Source organism: Balaenoptera borealis (assembly GCF_965194805.1).
Source record: "Balaenoptera borealis genome assembly, chromosome: 11".
Taxonomy (NCBI): Eukaryota; Metazoa; Chordata; class Mammalia; order Artiodactyla; family Balaenopteridae; genus Balaenoptera; species Balaenoptera borealis.
The window spans coordinates 49,960,484-49,976,346 of NC_138868.1; the positions used below are offsets into that span (position 1 = coordinate 49,960,484).

At 39.3% G+C, this 15,863-nt stretch overlaps 1 protein-coding gene across 1 annotated transcript; it reads right to left on the reverse strand.

Moving 5' to 3' along the window:
- Positions 1–1,249: 1,249 nt before the first annotated feature.
- Positions 1,250–8,437, reverse strand: OR52B6 (olfactory receptor family 52 subfamily B member 6; the record flags this gene model as incomplete). The annotated part of the gene is made up of 1 exon (XM_082340409.1): positions 1,250–8,437. The coding sequence occupies one exon, from the start codon at positions 8,435–8,437 to the stop codon at positions 7,688–7,690; it is 750 nt and encodes a 249-aa protein (XP_082196535.1). The 3' UTR covers positions 1,250–7,687.
- Positions 8,438–15,863: the final 7,426 nt, after the last annotated feature.

The following is a 15,863-nucleotide window of genomic DNA, read 5'->3' on the forward strand; positions in this document are numbered from 1 at the left end:
GTCTGCACTTCATTGAACAAGCCCAGAGACACTGCTTTTTGCTGTGCAAATGCCCAGTTTGGTAGGTAGCTGGAAAGCCCATTTCTGTGAACAAACTCTCTACCATTTTTCTTTCTTCATGCTTGTATAGTATATTTAATTTCACCAAAGACTTTCAAGCCATTATTCAATTTTCATGACAACCCAGGAAAATAAAATGGGCAGAGATTATCATCTTCTTTAAGAGATGATAGCTGAAGCATGAGCTCCAAGAAAAATAAAACAGAAGTCTAGATATGAGGCATCCACCATTCTAAATGAATTGGATTTACTTTAACATATTTTTATTCATTAATTAATCTTTCTAACATTAGATTTCTAGTCCCATTCCCAGGGGTATAAATGAGGGCTAATTGGGACATGGCAGGAAACTGTACTTACCATCATTAGCCATAGGGAAATACAAATCAAAACCACAATAAGATGCCATTTCACACCCACTAAGAGGGCTAGAATTAAAAAAAAATATTAATAACAACAAATGTTATAGAGTATATGAAGAAATTGGGAGTTTCATGCATGCAAGTAGAAATGTAATTTGGTATAGTCACTTTGGAAAACAGCCTGGCATGTTCCTCAGACAGGTAAACGTAGTTACCATATGACTCAGCATTTCTACTCCTAGGTATAAACCCAAGAGAAATTAAAACATAATTCTACAAATACTTGCACATGAACGTTCATAGCAACATTATTTATAACAGCCGCAAAGTAGAAATAATTCAAATGGCCTTCTACTTATTAATGGATAAACAAGATGTGGTATATCCTTACAGTGGCATATTATTCAGCTATCAAAATGAATGAAGTACTGATACATGCAGCAACATGCATGAACCTTGAAAACATGAAAAATGAAAGAAATCAGTCACAAAAATCACACACTGTATGATTCCATTTATTTCAAATGTCCAGAACTGGTAAATCTATAAAGAGAGAAAGTAGATTAGTGGTTGCCTAGGGCTGGGGGTGGGATGGGAGAAAAATGTGAATGATTGCTAAGGGGATACACTTTGTTGGGGGCAGGGGAGTAATGGTAATGTTCTAAAATGAATTGGGGTGATAGTGGCACAGATCTATGAATATAATAACAAAAATATTGAACCATACACTTGAAATAGGTGAATTATATGGTATATAAATTGTATTTCAATAGAGTACAATTAAATTTAAAAAATTTTCTAATTAATTAATTAAATTTTTCTAATTAAAATTAAAAAAAGGAAGAAAAGAAACTGGACTTACTTCCTGTAGCAGAAAGAAATGTGGGCTGCTGGCCTCTCAATCTCCTCTTATCTCATGGCTGAATTCCTTTATCCAAGGGATTAATCCCTTTATCCAAGGCTTCAGGGCTACCCCTCCCATCTCATTCAGCTTTCTGGGTCAGGGTCTGCTGGACAATGGCCTTTACACAGCCACTTCATGGCCCGAAATCAGCTTTTCTATGTTTCTCCCCAAGCTTGGATTACACTTTAAACCTGCAAAATTCCCTACATTTCTCTACCCAACCCCAGCCAACTGCTGAAGTCTGGTGGGTGAGGTGAAACCCTCTGAAGGGAAGATGAAGGCTGCCTGACTTCACTCACCTATACTTGCACGTGCAGAAGAGGACAGAAAGTAAGGAAAGCTTCTGGGGGTGGGGAAGTGTCTTGAAGCAACAGGAGCAGCCAGAAAAGCCTCCTATAGAGCCAATTCAAATACATTCAGTCATTCCAAGTCTAGAACTCTGCAGCACCAATCAGAAAGTGGGAAGAGGAAGAAATGTGTGCCCTAAGCAAGAAAGAACTGTGTCAGGATTTTAAAGAACAGCAGGTACAACAGGCTTTAATAATACCAGAGGCCAATAGATAGCGGTATAGAGGTCTCAGCCTCAGTGATCTTTGCTTTTCCATCACAATTTAAAACAAAGAAAACATGCCTACATCCCACCTATTAAAAGTAATTAGGAGAGTTGAATTGAAGCATTATTGAAGTGTGGTTAATAGTGAGTTAAGCATTGATAATTTTGGTTTTGTAGCTTACTCTCCCCCCTATATTAAGGAGTTATTAGGTCCATATTGTTTTTAGGATCCAAATATGTTTATAAGCACTTTAAAAGTTATGGAGTCTAACATTGTGTACTGAAGGCATAAAAGAGCCTGGGAAAACTTGACTGCCTTGTGGAGAATAGGTAAAGTCCATCTTGTCCAAAAGGGGAATGGAATGTTGGGGTGATGCCCCAGGAATCAAGAGAGTGCTCCCCTGCTCCAGAGAAGACCAGCCCCTCCCCCAGCCTCCACATCTCCATTCTCACACGTCCCTCCTCATAATACTCCCCACCACTCACTGCTTTGAGACCACTGGGAACTATGCTATTATGTATCTTATCCCTGTTTTGTCAGATGCAAGAAGCTCATGATTCAAGGTCATCACTCAGATCCTCATCTCCATAAGGCTCCGGATATCCCTAGTTTTGATTCCATATATCATCCGTCTCCAACTTTTGAAATCCTTTACTGAGTAACCTGTGACTCATAGTCAGCCATCAGCAAAATTCCCTGTATTATCAACTTCTCCTTGGAACGTTCTCTTTACTTTCTTGGCTAACCTAAACCTGTCTCTCCATAGTACACTTGTTCATTCTCTCCCACACTTCTCAGATCTCCTGGCCTGGAGGTCATCCCTGCACCTTATCACTAATTCCCTCCCTTCTATTAAAATATAAAACCCTAGCATCTTTATGTCACTTTATCATACTACACTTCTCACTAATTGTCCATATTCCTGTTACCTACTAATTCCTGTTTTTTCCTTCTTTCCCAGGTGGCATCTGCTTCTGCTTCTGAATCTTTGTCTTTATCTCTCTTCTCTCTCCCCTCCCCTCCTCTTCTCTCCTCTCCTTTCCTCTCCTCTCCATAATTATTCTCTTATCACAATCCTTGATGACTTCAATACTGATGTAGATGATCCTTGCTTATTCTGAACTTCAGTTCTATTCACGACTTCTCCAAAAATGAGCGTGTCTTTCATTGTCATCCTTCCCCAGTCTCTCACTCCCATGGACTTGCTTCCCTTTAAGTCTCTCAACTTATTCAAGGCTATTCAGACCGAAGGGTTAAGGACCAAAGGGAAGAATATGAGGTGAGGTAGAAGCAGTTACTAAAATTTGCTAAAATGGAACAGACACCTTAGGTTTGTTTAATTCAAATCCTAATTGATATGGACATAGATAGGCAAATACATTTTTTAATAAACGTTCTTATTAATAAAACTAGCATAAATAAAGGATGGTGACCATCAGTAGGCTGTGACACCTGGAAACTCACACACAGAAAAGTATTATCTGAAGTCTTTTGATGTTTGTTCTAGGGCTAAAGTTTCAATTAATGAGATTGAGGGCTGTGAGGCTTTGAAAAGTGCAAGTGGGATGGGGAAGGAACTGTTCTAGCTTTTTCTTCTTACTGTTCTTTCAATTTCAGTTCTTTGGAAATCTGTCAAATTGAAAGGTAAAGCCATCCTTCATTTGGGCATTCTCAGAGATACTTGAGAATAACTCTTTAGATAATGATATGGGAGGGTTGAGATGGAGACTTGAAAGAGTGATAGGGACTCCATGAGAAGAAATATCTCAAACCCCTGGATACTTTTTTATATAAACTATGTCATACCTGCTCGATTACACCTCCTTCATTCAATCTCCCTCTCAGATTCTTAACCCTCAATCCACAAGGAAAGGCTCCCTTGTGGTGTTCCTTACATGAAAAAGGGAAGATTCTCCCTTTGATTCTGGACAAGAACATGTTACTTTTGTGGAACTAACATTAGGGAAGCTTTGTGTTCCGCTTTTCAAATTTAATTCTTTACTAATAGCACATGTTAATTTTGTAATTAAAAATATAGGGAATTCTCTGGTGGTCCAGTGGTTAGAACTCAGCGCTTTCACTGCTGAGGGCCCGGGTTCGATCCCTGGTCCGGGAACTAAGATCCCACAAGCTGTGCCACCAAGAATAAATAAATAAATATAAATAAAAATAATAAAAATATAAAGAAGATATAGAAGAAAATTGTCTCAAAAAAAAGAAAAAAATAATAATTTATCAAAATTTCAAGAATGCATTATCTATGACCTAAATGTTCCACTTTTAGACATTTAACCTATAGAAATACAGTCCTCCCAGAGGTGCACGTGAATATATTCCACCTCTTTTATAATAGTGAAACAGTGAGAGCAACAAAATGTCCATTAAAACTCCAGTTATTTATTTTGTTATATGTAGGTAATCTCACTAATAATCAAAACTACTCTGAAGTAGGTGTTATTATCTTTTTTATTAAAGGGAAGGAAGCCAAGGCTTTAAGAGGTTAAATATATTTCCCAGTGACAAATAGCTAGTATGTACTGAATATGGTGAGTGCAATTCTGACCCAAGTCTGAGTGACTCTAAAGCCTTTGTGTAGCTTGGGGACAGTTACACTACCAGTAAACATAAGGGTGTGGATTTGGAATCCAGGAATTCAGACTCCAGTGAAGTTGTTTCGAATATTTTAGTACTACAAAAACTTTGCCATAATGACTAACCTTGTGTGTATGTTGTTTTATACCTATGAAGGTACATTTGAAAGGTAATTTCCTATAATTGTGATTCAAAAGAAAAATGCATAAGAATTTTGTTAAGATATTTCCTAATTCCACAGAAACTCTATCACATTGTTTATTCAGGAGCAATGTATGAAAGGGCCTGTTTTCTCACATTGCTACCAATCCTTTTAATTTTTGCCAATCTGACAAGAAATGGTGTTTTGGTGTAGTCTTCATTATATTTTCTCTTGTTAACAGCTAAGCTTACTCTAATTATGTTTTGTCCTCTTTTTCATCAAACTTTTGATAATTTTTTCCCTACATTTTAAGAAAAAATTAACCTTCTATCTATAATATAATTTGAAAATATTTCTCCCCAGTTTGCCATTGACTTTTGACTTTGTTTATGGTGGGGTTTTTTTCCTGTGGAAAAAAAGGAAGGCATGGTTTTTGTTTGTTTGTTTGTTTTACTTCAAGATTATAATTATAGAGATGTCTCAGTGAAAGAGACATATAAACAGAACACTGAGTAAAAGGAGGGAGTGTGTCATTTAAAGATATAGGAAGTGAGCATTTCAGAGAATAAGATTAACAAGTACCAAGCCCTGAAGAGGAAATGAACTTGCTGTATCTGCAAAACAACCAGAAGGCCTGTGTGACTTGAGTGGCATAATTGTATTTAAAGCAATGTCTACAAAGATTTGTAAATGCATTTAATTTTGATATTTCAAAATTATATTTGGTTCAATTCAGTTACTGTAAACACTGGATTAAAATACTTTTCTTTTGATTCCTGTTTTCTTCCTATTTCTTGATAGAGAAACAAAATTGGAGTATAATCCATGCAATAGGCTTAGGTCTCAAGACAACTTTTTATTAATTATGAGGTGATGAGCTATTGAGTTGGATGAGCTATTAATAATTAAAACAACAATACAAGTAAAGCTATTATTTGTAAAGCATTTATTATATGCCAAGCACTATTATATGATATATATGTGAATATATACATATATATGCATATCTTATATATGTATATTTCTCATCAAATCATTAAGAGAAAGGTACTATTAGTATTTCCCTTTTAACTGTGAGAAAGTTGAAACCTAGAGAGGTGAAGTAACTTGCCCAAAGTCACATAGTATACAGAAGAGTCAGAATTCCAACAAAAATCCAGAACCCCAAAACTTAACCGCTACTCCTGTTTTCTCCTCCACATAATAAATGTTAATAACTTCTCTCTAATTCTCATTATACTATCTCTAGGATAAAGAAAGTTATGCAGAAAGCTATGTGGAAAGAAGAAAGAGCAAAATGAACTGAACAATCATTGAATGCTTAATATGTAATAGATAAATGATGTTACATCATTCTCATCTTATTTACGGATGAGTAGAAAAGGAAGTTCATTGGGATTATGCAACCTCTAAACTCATCGAATAAGTAAGTAGTAGATCCAGGCTTTAAGTCAAAGCCTGGCCTCACACCTAACACAGTTCTCTCCTCTACTTGACACTGAATCCCAGGGCTGAGAAGAGCTCACTCAAAGAAGAATAAATGTGAGCATAAAAGTGATATTAAAAAATCTTTAAAATAAGAATTTTATGCACATACACACATATTGCATATTTGCTATGAGCAGGTTCTTATGCTTTGGAGCAATAGAAATAAAAAGCCTTTCAAAATAACCTCTTTCCTCAAGGAATACATTCTAGACAGGGCAAAAAGGTACCCACATGAAAAAGATCTTTAATAAAACAAGAAGAAATAGTCTCAGGACCCAACAAAATAGTGATTTAGATGAAAAGAGGTGGAGAATCTTGAAAGATGGCTCTTTCACTGTGGGCTGAGTATGGAAGTGGGCAGCGTTGAGATGTGAGCTAGGTTTTTGAGGATGAATTGGACTTGGGATAAATTTCAGGCTGAATTGCTCTTCTCAATCTTCGAGGACATAAGGCTAGACTAATCTCTTGTGTCAATAAGTAATGATTAGTGGGCAAGCAACTAAGTTACATGTAAATGTTTATATTTCTTTAACAAGTTATTAAAGAATATGTAAGTCTATGTCTATTAGATAAGAGTAGGTATTTGACTTTTCATTTTAGTGATGACTACAATTTTTAAATACAAAACATATTTGGTTAGAAAAGAGTACTCTATCTCTATACTATTATCTTTATTTTGAGGAAAGCTCTGTCTGGAACAGGTAACAGTGGCCCAGGCTTATTTGATAAAAGTTTTTGAAATGGTATGTTCACATTTAGCTGGTGATAAATGGATGTGTCCACCTACTGTGTATGCTACTGTGTGTTAGTGTCTCTGAACTTGGGTATTTAAATATGTGTAATTATGGACACGTGTAGCTGGTAATAAAAATAAGTGTCATCCCAGGGAACTATGAGTTTCTAGACATGACAGTTCTCAGGGGTTTCCATTGTGAGGAAGATATTGAACTGGCAAATCTAAATGTCAAAATTATATGAGTGATCAGGTATCACATTTAGGAGAAAACGAAAGTGGATGCTGAGAAAAGTACTATTTAGGTAATAGATGCCAGATAAGTTATCACATTTCCCCTAGTTAGTTTTTCTTGAGATAGTGGGGGGATCAGAAGTTATTTGAATAATAGATGGAAGAAAGTGGGGTGGGTATTACTATACATTTTAAAGAAACTTAATCAAAGGTAGATTCGAGTAGAACATGTATTTAATTAATTGGAACATGGGTGAGAATAACACAGGGATAAATGGAAGATGTAGAGATGAGGAGGGGTGAATATAGAACAATTAATAGGTATAGAAAGGGATTAATTTGAGGTCAAGCTGGGAGCATTTATTTATATTTCTTGGCAAGATTTGAAAACATCTATTTAGCCCCTTCCAAAATCTGCTTGGTCCTCACTCCATAAATAATGGGATTGTGCATAGGTGGGATGACCACATAGAGGTTGGCCAGGAGGATATGGACATAGTGTGGGATGCGGCTTCCACCAAACCTATAGGCAAAGACAGAAAAGAGGGCAGGGATGTAGAAGAGTAGGATGACACAGACGTGGGAGCTACAAGTAATCAGGGCTTTGGAACGGGCATCTCAAGAAAGGAGGTGGAAGACAGCTCGGAGGATGTAAATGCAGGAAACAGTGATAAGGATGATGTCCAGGTCTGTGGAGAGTAGAGCAGCTGCCAACCCAAACCAGACGTTGATGGAGATCTCAGAATAGGACATACGGGCGATGCCCACGTGCTCACAAAATGTATGTGTAATGATGTTGATCTGGCAGTTGTGCAGGCGCTTGAGGAGAAAGATGGGTGGAAACATGATGATGAAGCTGTGGGCCAGCGTGGCAGCGACGATCTTCCCAATGACTGTGCTGGTGAAGATTGTGGCGTATCTCAAAGGGGAAGAGATGGCCATGTAGCGGTCAAAGGCCATGGCCAGGAGGACTGCAGAGTCAGCCACGAAAAGGAAGTGGATGAAGAACAACTGGGTGAGGCAGCCATCAAAGGAAATGTGGCTCCCTAGCCAGAAGTTAGCCAGTGCTTTGGGCATGGTGGAAGTGGAGAGCAAGATATCAGCACTGACCAACATGGACAGGAATATGTACCTGGGCTCCTGCAGGCTTGGCTGGGAGAGGATGACACAAATTAAAATGCCATTGCCTGCCAGAGCATCTACATACATGGTGCGGAAGAGGATGGAGAGCCAGATGTGTAGGTGCTCCAGCCCAGGGATGCCAATAAGGAAGCAGCCCACCAGGCAAGTATCAGAGTTGTTCACAGCAGCTGTGTTGTTAGCAGATAGAACGGCCATGATTTTCTGCAGAAACCTCACCTGTGCCATAAGGGAAAAATAGCTTCAGACTTCGTATATATTAGCAGAGTGCACATAAAGGCTTGCCATCAGCCACAAGGTCTGCACTCACTCACAGATCCTACAACCATGTTGGGCTCTGCACACAGGCATATTCTCTATAGGGAATCACACCCAACATCTGCACAAAGTACAGAGCTCTAGACCCCCACAGACAGGCTCTGTGTCCTTATTCAGAGGCCCCCCCATACAGTTATAAGACTTTCAGGCACCTGCAGGTCTCAAAAACATTGCCAGACTCTGTAGAGTACCACCAGTTTGGAAAAGAGCAGGAATAGCTAGAAAATCAAACAGTCTCTATGGGTATGTGAACTGTACTGAGCTCTGCAAAAGCCTCAGGTTCTCCCACAAAGGGCCACAGTCTCACACCAAAGAGCAATTGCCTCTGCCTGGTGGACTATGTGGAAAAGTAGGGTTGAGGGCAGTGGGCACTGCAGACCCTATGTCTCTTTTCCCCCAGTCACAGACGCTCTGACAACTACCAAAGCAGTGAAGGCTGCTCTGGCATTTACAAAGAACACTGGACAGGGTGTGAATAACTCTAGTTCAGAGATCTCTGTCAATTAGACTCTGTGATTTTGGACAAGTCGCTGTCTTTTCTGAGATACAATTTTCTTTTTTTTGATTTTTAAAAAGATTTTTAAAATTTATTTTTTAATTGAAGTATAGTTGATTTACAATGTTGTGTTAATTTCTGCTGTACAGCAAAGTGATTCAGTTATACATATATGTAAGTTATTTTTCATATTCTTTTCCATTATGGTTTATCTCAGGATATTGAATATAGCTCCCTGTGCTATACAGTAGGACCTTGTTGTTTATCCATTCTATATGTAATAATTTGCATCTCCTAACACCAAACTCCCTGTCCACCCCCCTCCCCCTTGGCAACCACAAGTCTGTTCTCTATGTTTGTGAATCTGTTTCTGTTTTGTAGAGAAGTTCATTTGTGTCATATTTTAGATTTCACATGTAAGTGATATCATATGGTATTTGTCTTTCTCTTCTGAGAAGCAATTTTCTGATCTTGAAAATAACATAATTGTTTTTCTATCGGTGTGTTAAATTAAATTTTGTCTGTGGAAGCCTTATTAAATTGTGTGGTGCTTCCTGAGTCACCTATGTGGCGCTGAAGTGTGATGCTATCACCCAGAACACGAAGCAAGGTGTGGAACAATGCTTTTCAAAGTGCGGTCCCCAGACCACCATCAACAGCGTCACCAGGGAACTTGCAAGTTCTGGGACGCTACCACACGCCTAATGAAACAGAAACTCTGAGGTCAGAGCAAAAATCTCTAGTTAAGCGAGATCACCAGGTGATTCTGATTCATGTGAAAGTTTGTGAACCACTGATGTAAGAACGTCTTTACTTTCTTCCCTATCTGGTCTAGATGTCTATCTCACAGGACCGATAACTTCTCAGTCCCAATTAGTTTCTGCTGCATTCTCTGTGAAAATGCTCAGGTTTCAGCTAAATCTAACCAGTGCTTTCCTCAGCTCGCATAGTCAGGATGTGAAGAAAATGACATAATCATACCAATAGCCTTTATTACATGTTAGGCTACTTTACCCCTCCTCAGTCCTATTAAATTATTCTCACAACGACCATACAGCTTTTACCACTGCCCAGGTTCTTGTTCCTCCCTACGTTCCCTCCTACTTACCTGAGATTTCGAGACTGTCAGGAGGCAACGCCTCGTCTTTTTATTCCACTCCTGTAAATTGATCTTATCTCTGAAAGCAACCTCTTCTCTTGTCCTTCACTCTCAGAGGAAGTAGTGTTGATGTCTCTCCTGCATTTCGATGTTTCCTACCTTAGGGCTGTAATATATTTTACTTTACCTAGGCACGAGAAAGCCCCCTAAAGTAGTTTATGTATTTGTTTATTTGTTTATTTATTTAGAGAGTACAAAGACAATATAAATCAATTATATTTTTTATGCTAGCAGCAAACAACCATAAAATTAAATTGAACATTTTCTTTTTATATTTAACTCAAATTGTCAAAGCCTCTACACAAAGAATTACAAAATATTGCCAGAAGAGATTTTTTTTTAATGTAAATAAATGGAGAAGTACACCATGTACACAGATCAGAAGTCCTGATGGATTGTTAAAATATCAATTTTCTCAAAATAAATATGTAGTTTTAAAGTTTAATTTTTCCAGCTTTATTGAGGTATAATTGACAAATAAAAACTGTATATAATTAAGTGCACAACATGATAATACATGTATACATTGTGAAATGATTACCACAATCAGGTTAATTAACACTTCCTTTACCTCACACAGTTGTCATTTTATTTTTGTGGACTTAAATTATTTTTAAAACAACCTGGATATACAGACACACATGCACAAAAAAACACAAAAACTCCACAAATGTACATATATAGATACTTGCATGCATGCATATGTTTATGAACATGCACATGTATATACATACGTATGTATGTATATTTTCAAGAATAATTTTACCACTTATTCTCTGAATTTACTTTCTTTCCTACCTCATCAGGGACTTTGTTCCATCAATTATCCCCCCTCTTATTTACCAGCAGTTACTCCTAATTTCCTGAATCTTTACTTATGAAAATTCAAATATTTTTAATCTTAAAAGCAATCAAAGGGCTTCCCTGGTGGCGCAGTGGTTAAGAATCTGCCTGCCAGTGCAGGCACACGGGTTCAAACCCTGGTCCAGGAAGATCCCACGTGTCGTGGAGGAACTAAGCCCATGCGCCACAACTACTGAGCCCGTGTGCCACAACTACTGAGCCCGCGCTCTGCAACAGGAGAAGCCACTGCAATGAGAAGCCTGCACACCGCAACAAAGAGTAGCCCCCTCTCGCCACAACTAGAGAAAAGCCCGCGCACAGCAGCGAAGACCGAACACAGCCAAAAATAAAAAAAATAAATAAAATAAAAAACAAACAAAAAAATTAACAACTACAATACAAATATCCTATTCACCTAGCCTGTCTCACTTCTTCCTTCAAAATCACACCTTTCATTAGATACTTCTTTTGGCTTTGATTTCTTTACCATCCACTGGTTCTTCTCTTGTCCCTGACCTTCCTTTTTAGGCCTCATAAAGGGTTCATCTGTCCCTGAAAGAAGGTTTACTTTTGGTATTTTCTATTGGGGTCTCTATGCTCCCCTCACTCTTCACTCTACCCGGCCCATCTTGTCACCTGCTTTGGTTTCATTTAGCATGCTTGTGCTGAGACATTCCAAATCTATAGTTGCCATTTATAATGCTTTTCAGGCTCCAGATCTACTTATCCAAAGACCTCCCAACTGGTCTTCTAGCCTGTAGTCCTTCCAGTCTCTAAACCAGCCTCCATATATAAATTGCGTTTCCAAAAGGTAATTTTGAGCACACTACTTACTCGATCACAGATAATAATTTCCCATTGCCTAATAGATTCATACACACATACTATGCTTTCTCCACTGATACTGGTTCAGATGCATGTCTCTGAACTGGCTCTTTTATAAATTCCACTTCCTCTATCCCCAACCTCCCCTTTAATCTAGCCAGTTCATATTTCTCATTCAGGAAGACTTTCCTCATTTCCCAAGGCTGGGTTATGTACTTCCTCTGTACTCCTATATTCCCCTGCAGTTATCTACTTCTCTCTCTAGGATTTATCACACTGAAATATTTTCAGCCCCAATATATTATGAGCTCCCTAAAGGTCAGGCTGTGTCTTATTCACTGGTGTCTGGGATAGAGTTGACATGTAGTGTATGTTAAAAAAAATGATCAAAATAGGTAAGTTCCCACCCATTCAGCCATGTGAGTTCACACTGTGAAGGACACATACAAATATCATAAAAATCATGGATTTATAATCATAGATATTCTGTCCTCACATTCTTCTCTTGTCTGTAGTCTGTCATTCATTGTGCTCATTCTTTCTGCAGCATTGTTCAACGTGTTCATCCTCTACTGCATGCTCCCACCTTTGTCAGTCACATCAGCACCTGCATAAACTTTTCTTCTCTGATTTCAGTTCTTTTTCTAAATTATCAGCTTCCCAGACAGACTCTGTTTACATTATCTCTCCATCATTCATTTATGTGACTTCTGTTTTCCTCCAATTCATGTACCCATTGATGTTGCCACACCCTCAAACCAGGGAGCAACCTCAGGCACTCTGCTTAAAGTTTGTCTCTCTGGCAGCCTCTTTTTTCAGAACTTCCACTTTTTATTTTTTAAATTTTTAAAATAAATTTATTTATTTTATTTATTTATTTTTTTGGCTGCATTGGGGCTTTGTTGCTGCACATGGGCTTTCTCTAGTTGCGGCGAGCGGGGGCTACTCTTCATTGCATTGCACGTGCTTCTCATTGTGGTGGCTTCTCTTGTTGCAGACCATGGGCTCTAGGCATGTGGGCTTCAGTAGGTGTGGCACAAAGGCTCAGTAGTTGTAGCACACAGGCTCTAGAGCGCAGGCTCAGTAGTTGTGCTGCACGGGCTTAGTTGCTCCACGGCATGTGGGATGTTCCCAAACCGGGGATCGAACCCACGTCCCCTGCATTGGCAGATGGCTTCTTAACCACTGAGCCACCAGGGAAGTCCAGAACTTCCACTTTTTAAATGGCCAGTTTCCTTGCCCACTGATTCCTGCTTCTGTCCTCTTTGGAAAAATTACCAGAAAAAGTATCCCTTATATTTCAATGAATTCCTTTTTCCACTTGTTTTTGAATCCTTTACCTGACTGCTCTGTCTAGGAACATTGTTCTTTTTAAGTGGTCCCCCAAATGCAGTAGAATAACTACTAACTGTTTGTCAATGTTTGAGGACAGAACCTCTGTATCACTTATGATCCCTGCATCCTCCTTAGGAGCCAAGGATCACTTACTCATCAATCTCCTCATCCTCACTTGGAAAGTGACCCTCCAAACTGCCCTTCTCCCATCTGACTTCCCAGGAAAACACAATTCATTCCAGCTACCCTAGACAATTTTTTCCAACAGCCTTCCATTCCTCCTTGAACATTGCCACAGAACTTTCCTATTACCTGGTTCCTATTCTCCATCCATCTGGCCATATTAATAACCTTCTCTCCTTCCAGAAATATCTGACCCAGACTTACCTCTCCATTGCAACCTTCTCAGACTTACAGTTTCTCAATTCAGTATTTCATACACAGCTTAGGCTTCCTTGATATATAGAATTGAATCTCACACCTTGCCTCATATGGTGTTTATTCCCTCCTCTCCTTCGGGAGCAGAGATTCTCCTCCCTTTGTGTCCTTCCCTTCCTCAGCTCCAACTTCATCCTCTACCATTCAGGCCAATATGCCTCTGTTCAACACAAGGATCTAAGGCACATAGGGATATTGTTTGGCACAGAGCCAGATAGAAGAGAGCTATTGTTAGACACTCTGAGCATCTAAGTGGGGGTGGTCAGCACCAACTCTGAGTCTCTTAGCCTGAATGTTTCACTGAACTTGCTTTTGCATTTCCCATTCCAATACTAGATCCCTTTCACGCTTTCAGTGCTACTCCTCCTCTCTTTCTCTCTTCTCATTGTCCTTCCTAAAGCATTTCCTCTTAGGCTTCTTTCATTCATAACCTTCCTAGTGTCTGTTTTCAAATCCTTGTTTATTTTTCACCTTGGGCTTCCCTGGTGGTGCAGTGATTGAGAATCCGCCTGCCAATGCAGGGGACATGGGTTCAAGCCCTGGTCTGGGAAGATCCCACATGCCACAGAGCAAATAAACCTGTGCACCACAACTACTGAGCCTGTGCTCTAGAGCTTGGGAGCCACAACTACTGAAGCCCGCGCACCACAACTACTGAAGCCCACTCTCCTAGAGCCCGTGCTCCACAACAAAAGAAGCCACCACAATGAGAAGCCTACACACCACAATGAAGAGTAGCCCCCACTCGCCGCAACTAAAGAAAGCCCGCGTGCAGTAACGAAGACCCAACGCAGCCAAAAATTAATTAATTAATTAATTTTTAAAAAAAGCATGTTGTAATCATCTCATCTTAAGAAAAAACAACAACAACAACAAAGCCTTTATTTCCCCATTTCTATGCAGCCGTCTGTCTTTTCTCATTTACAGTACTCTTATTGGATTCACTTTCTTTCCTATGCATTTACATTTAAACCCACACCAATCAGGTTTTCTGTCCCCACCACTCTTCCAAATTGGCCTCATCGTGGCCCCCAATCTAACCTGTCTCTCTTGTTCAAATCCAGTGATCAATTCTCCGTCCTCATCTTTTTGACGTACCAGGATCATTTGACACAGTTGGTTACTCTCTCCTTTTTTTGAAACTCTTCTCCTTCTTCATTTGGCTTCTTTCTCTCTCTAACTTCTTTTTCTGACTTAATGTTTTATTTCTTCTCAATTTCCTTTGTTGAATTCATCTAACCTTCCAGACTTCTAAATATTGTACTATCCATGACTCAGTTTTTTCTCACCTCTATCCTTTTACTATGCTCACTAATTGCACAATTCTAAATGCTCTGTTGTTGCTGATGAACTCTAGACTCACAATGTTGAACTACCTTCCTACACTTTCATTTGGATGTGAAATAGACATCTTAAATATATGTAAAACTGAACTCAATTTTCCATTTAACAACCTTATTTCCTGGTCTTTTTTACCTCAACAAATAGCCAATCCATTCTTTGAATTTTTCTGGGGGATAATAATAATGGGAAAAAAAATAAAAAGTTTATTTCATCCTGAACCTCTCTTTCATACTCCAGATCCTACCCATTAGAAAGTCAATATGTTGAAATATAAAAAAAGAATTCATGGCTAATGTTGAATCAGAGAGGAAACAGGAACATATGATGCCAGGAAGAGGCTCAACTGGCAAGTAGCTGAATTTGGGTTTTCATGGGCACACAAGGGATTAAGGACCTTTCCTTAATTGTCCAATCCCAGTCTGAGTCTCCACATACCACATACGAGCTGTGTGAAAGCTGAACTCTTGGCTTGAGAAGGAAGTGTCAGCCCAGGCCCCTCACTATGAAGAAGGCAATTGAGACAAAGGAAATAGAAGAGTTGAAGGGTGGGGGGAGATGAAGCCCACAGGGATTCAGAGCACCTTGGAGAAGTCTCAAAAATCCATTGTATGAGGCGGTGATGTCGGTGCTGAGGTCACAGAGGAGACCTGATGGAGTGAGTTCTGGCTTAGAAGGCTTCAGTGGTGGCTGTTCAGCAAGATGAGGGCAGTTTCGAGCCTTGTATAAGAGGAAGGACGGGGCCACAGCTGACTGGTATGTTTCCCCAAACTGGGCCCTTCATGCTGCCCTTGCCCCTTCACTCATCAACTATAGACCTCTTTCCCAGGGCCTCAGGTTTCCCTCCCATGGTCCCCGACATCTCTCAAACCCAACATCTTCCCAAAGCATCCTATCCC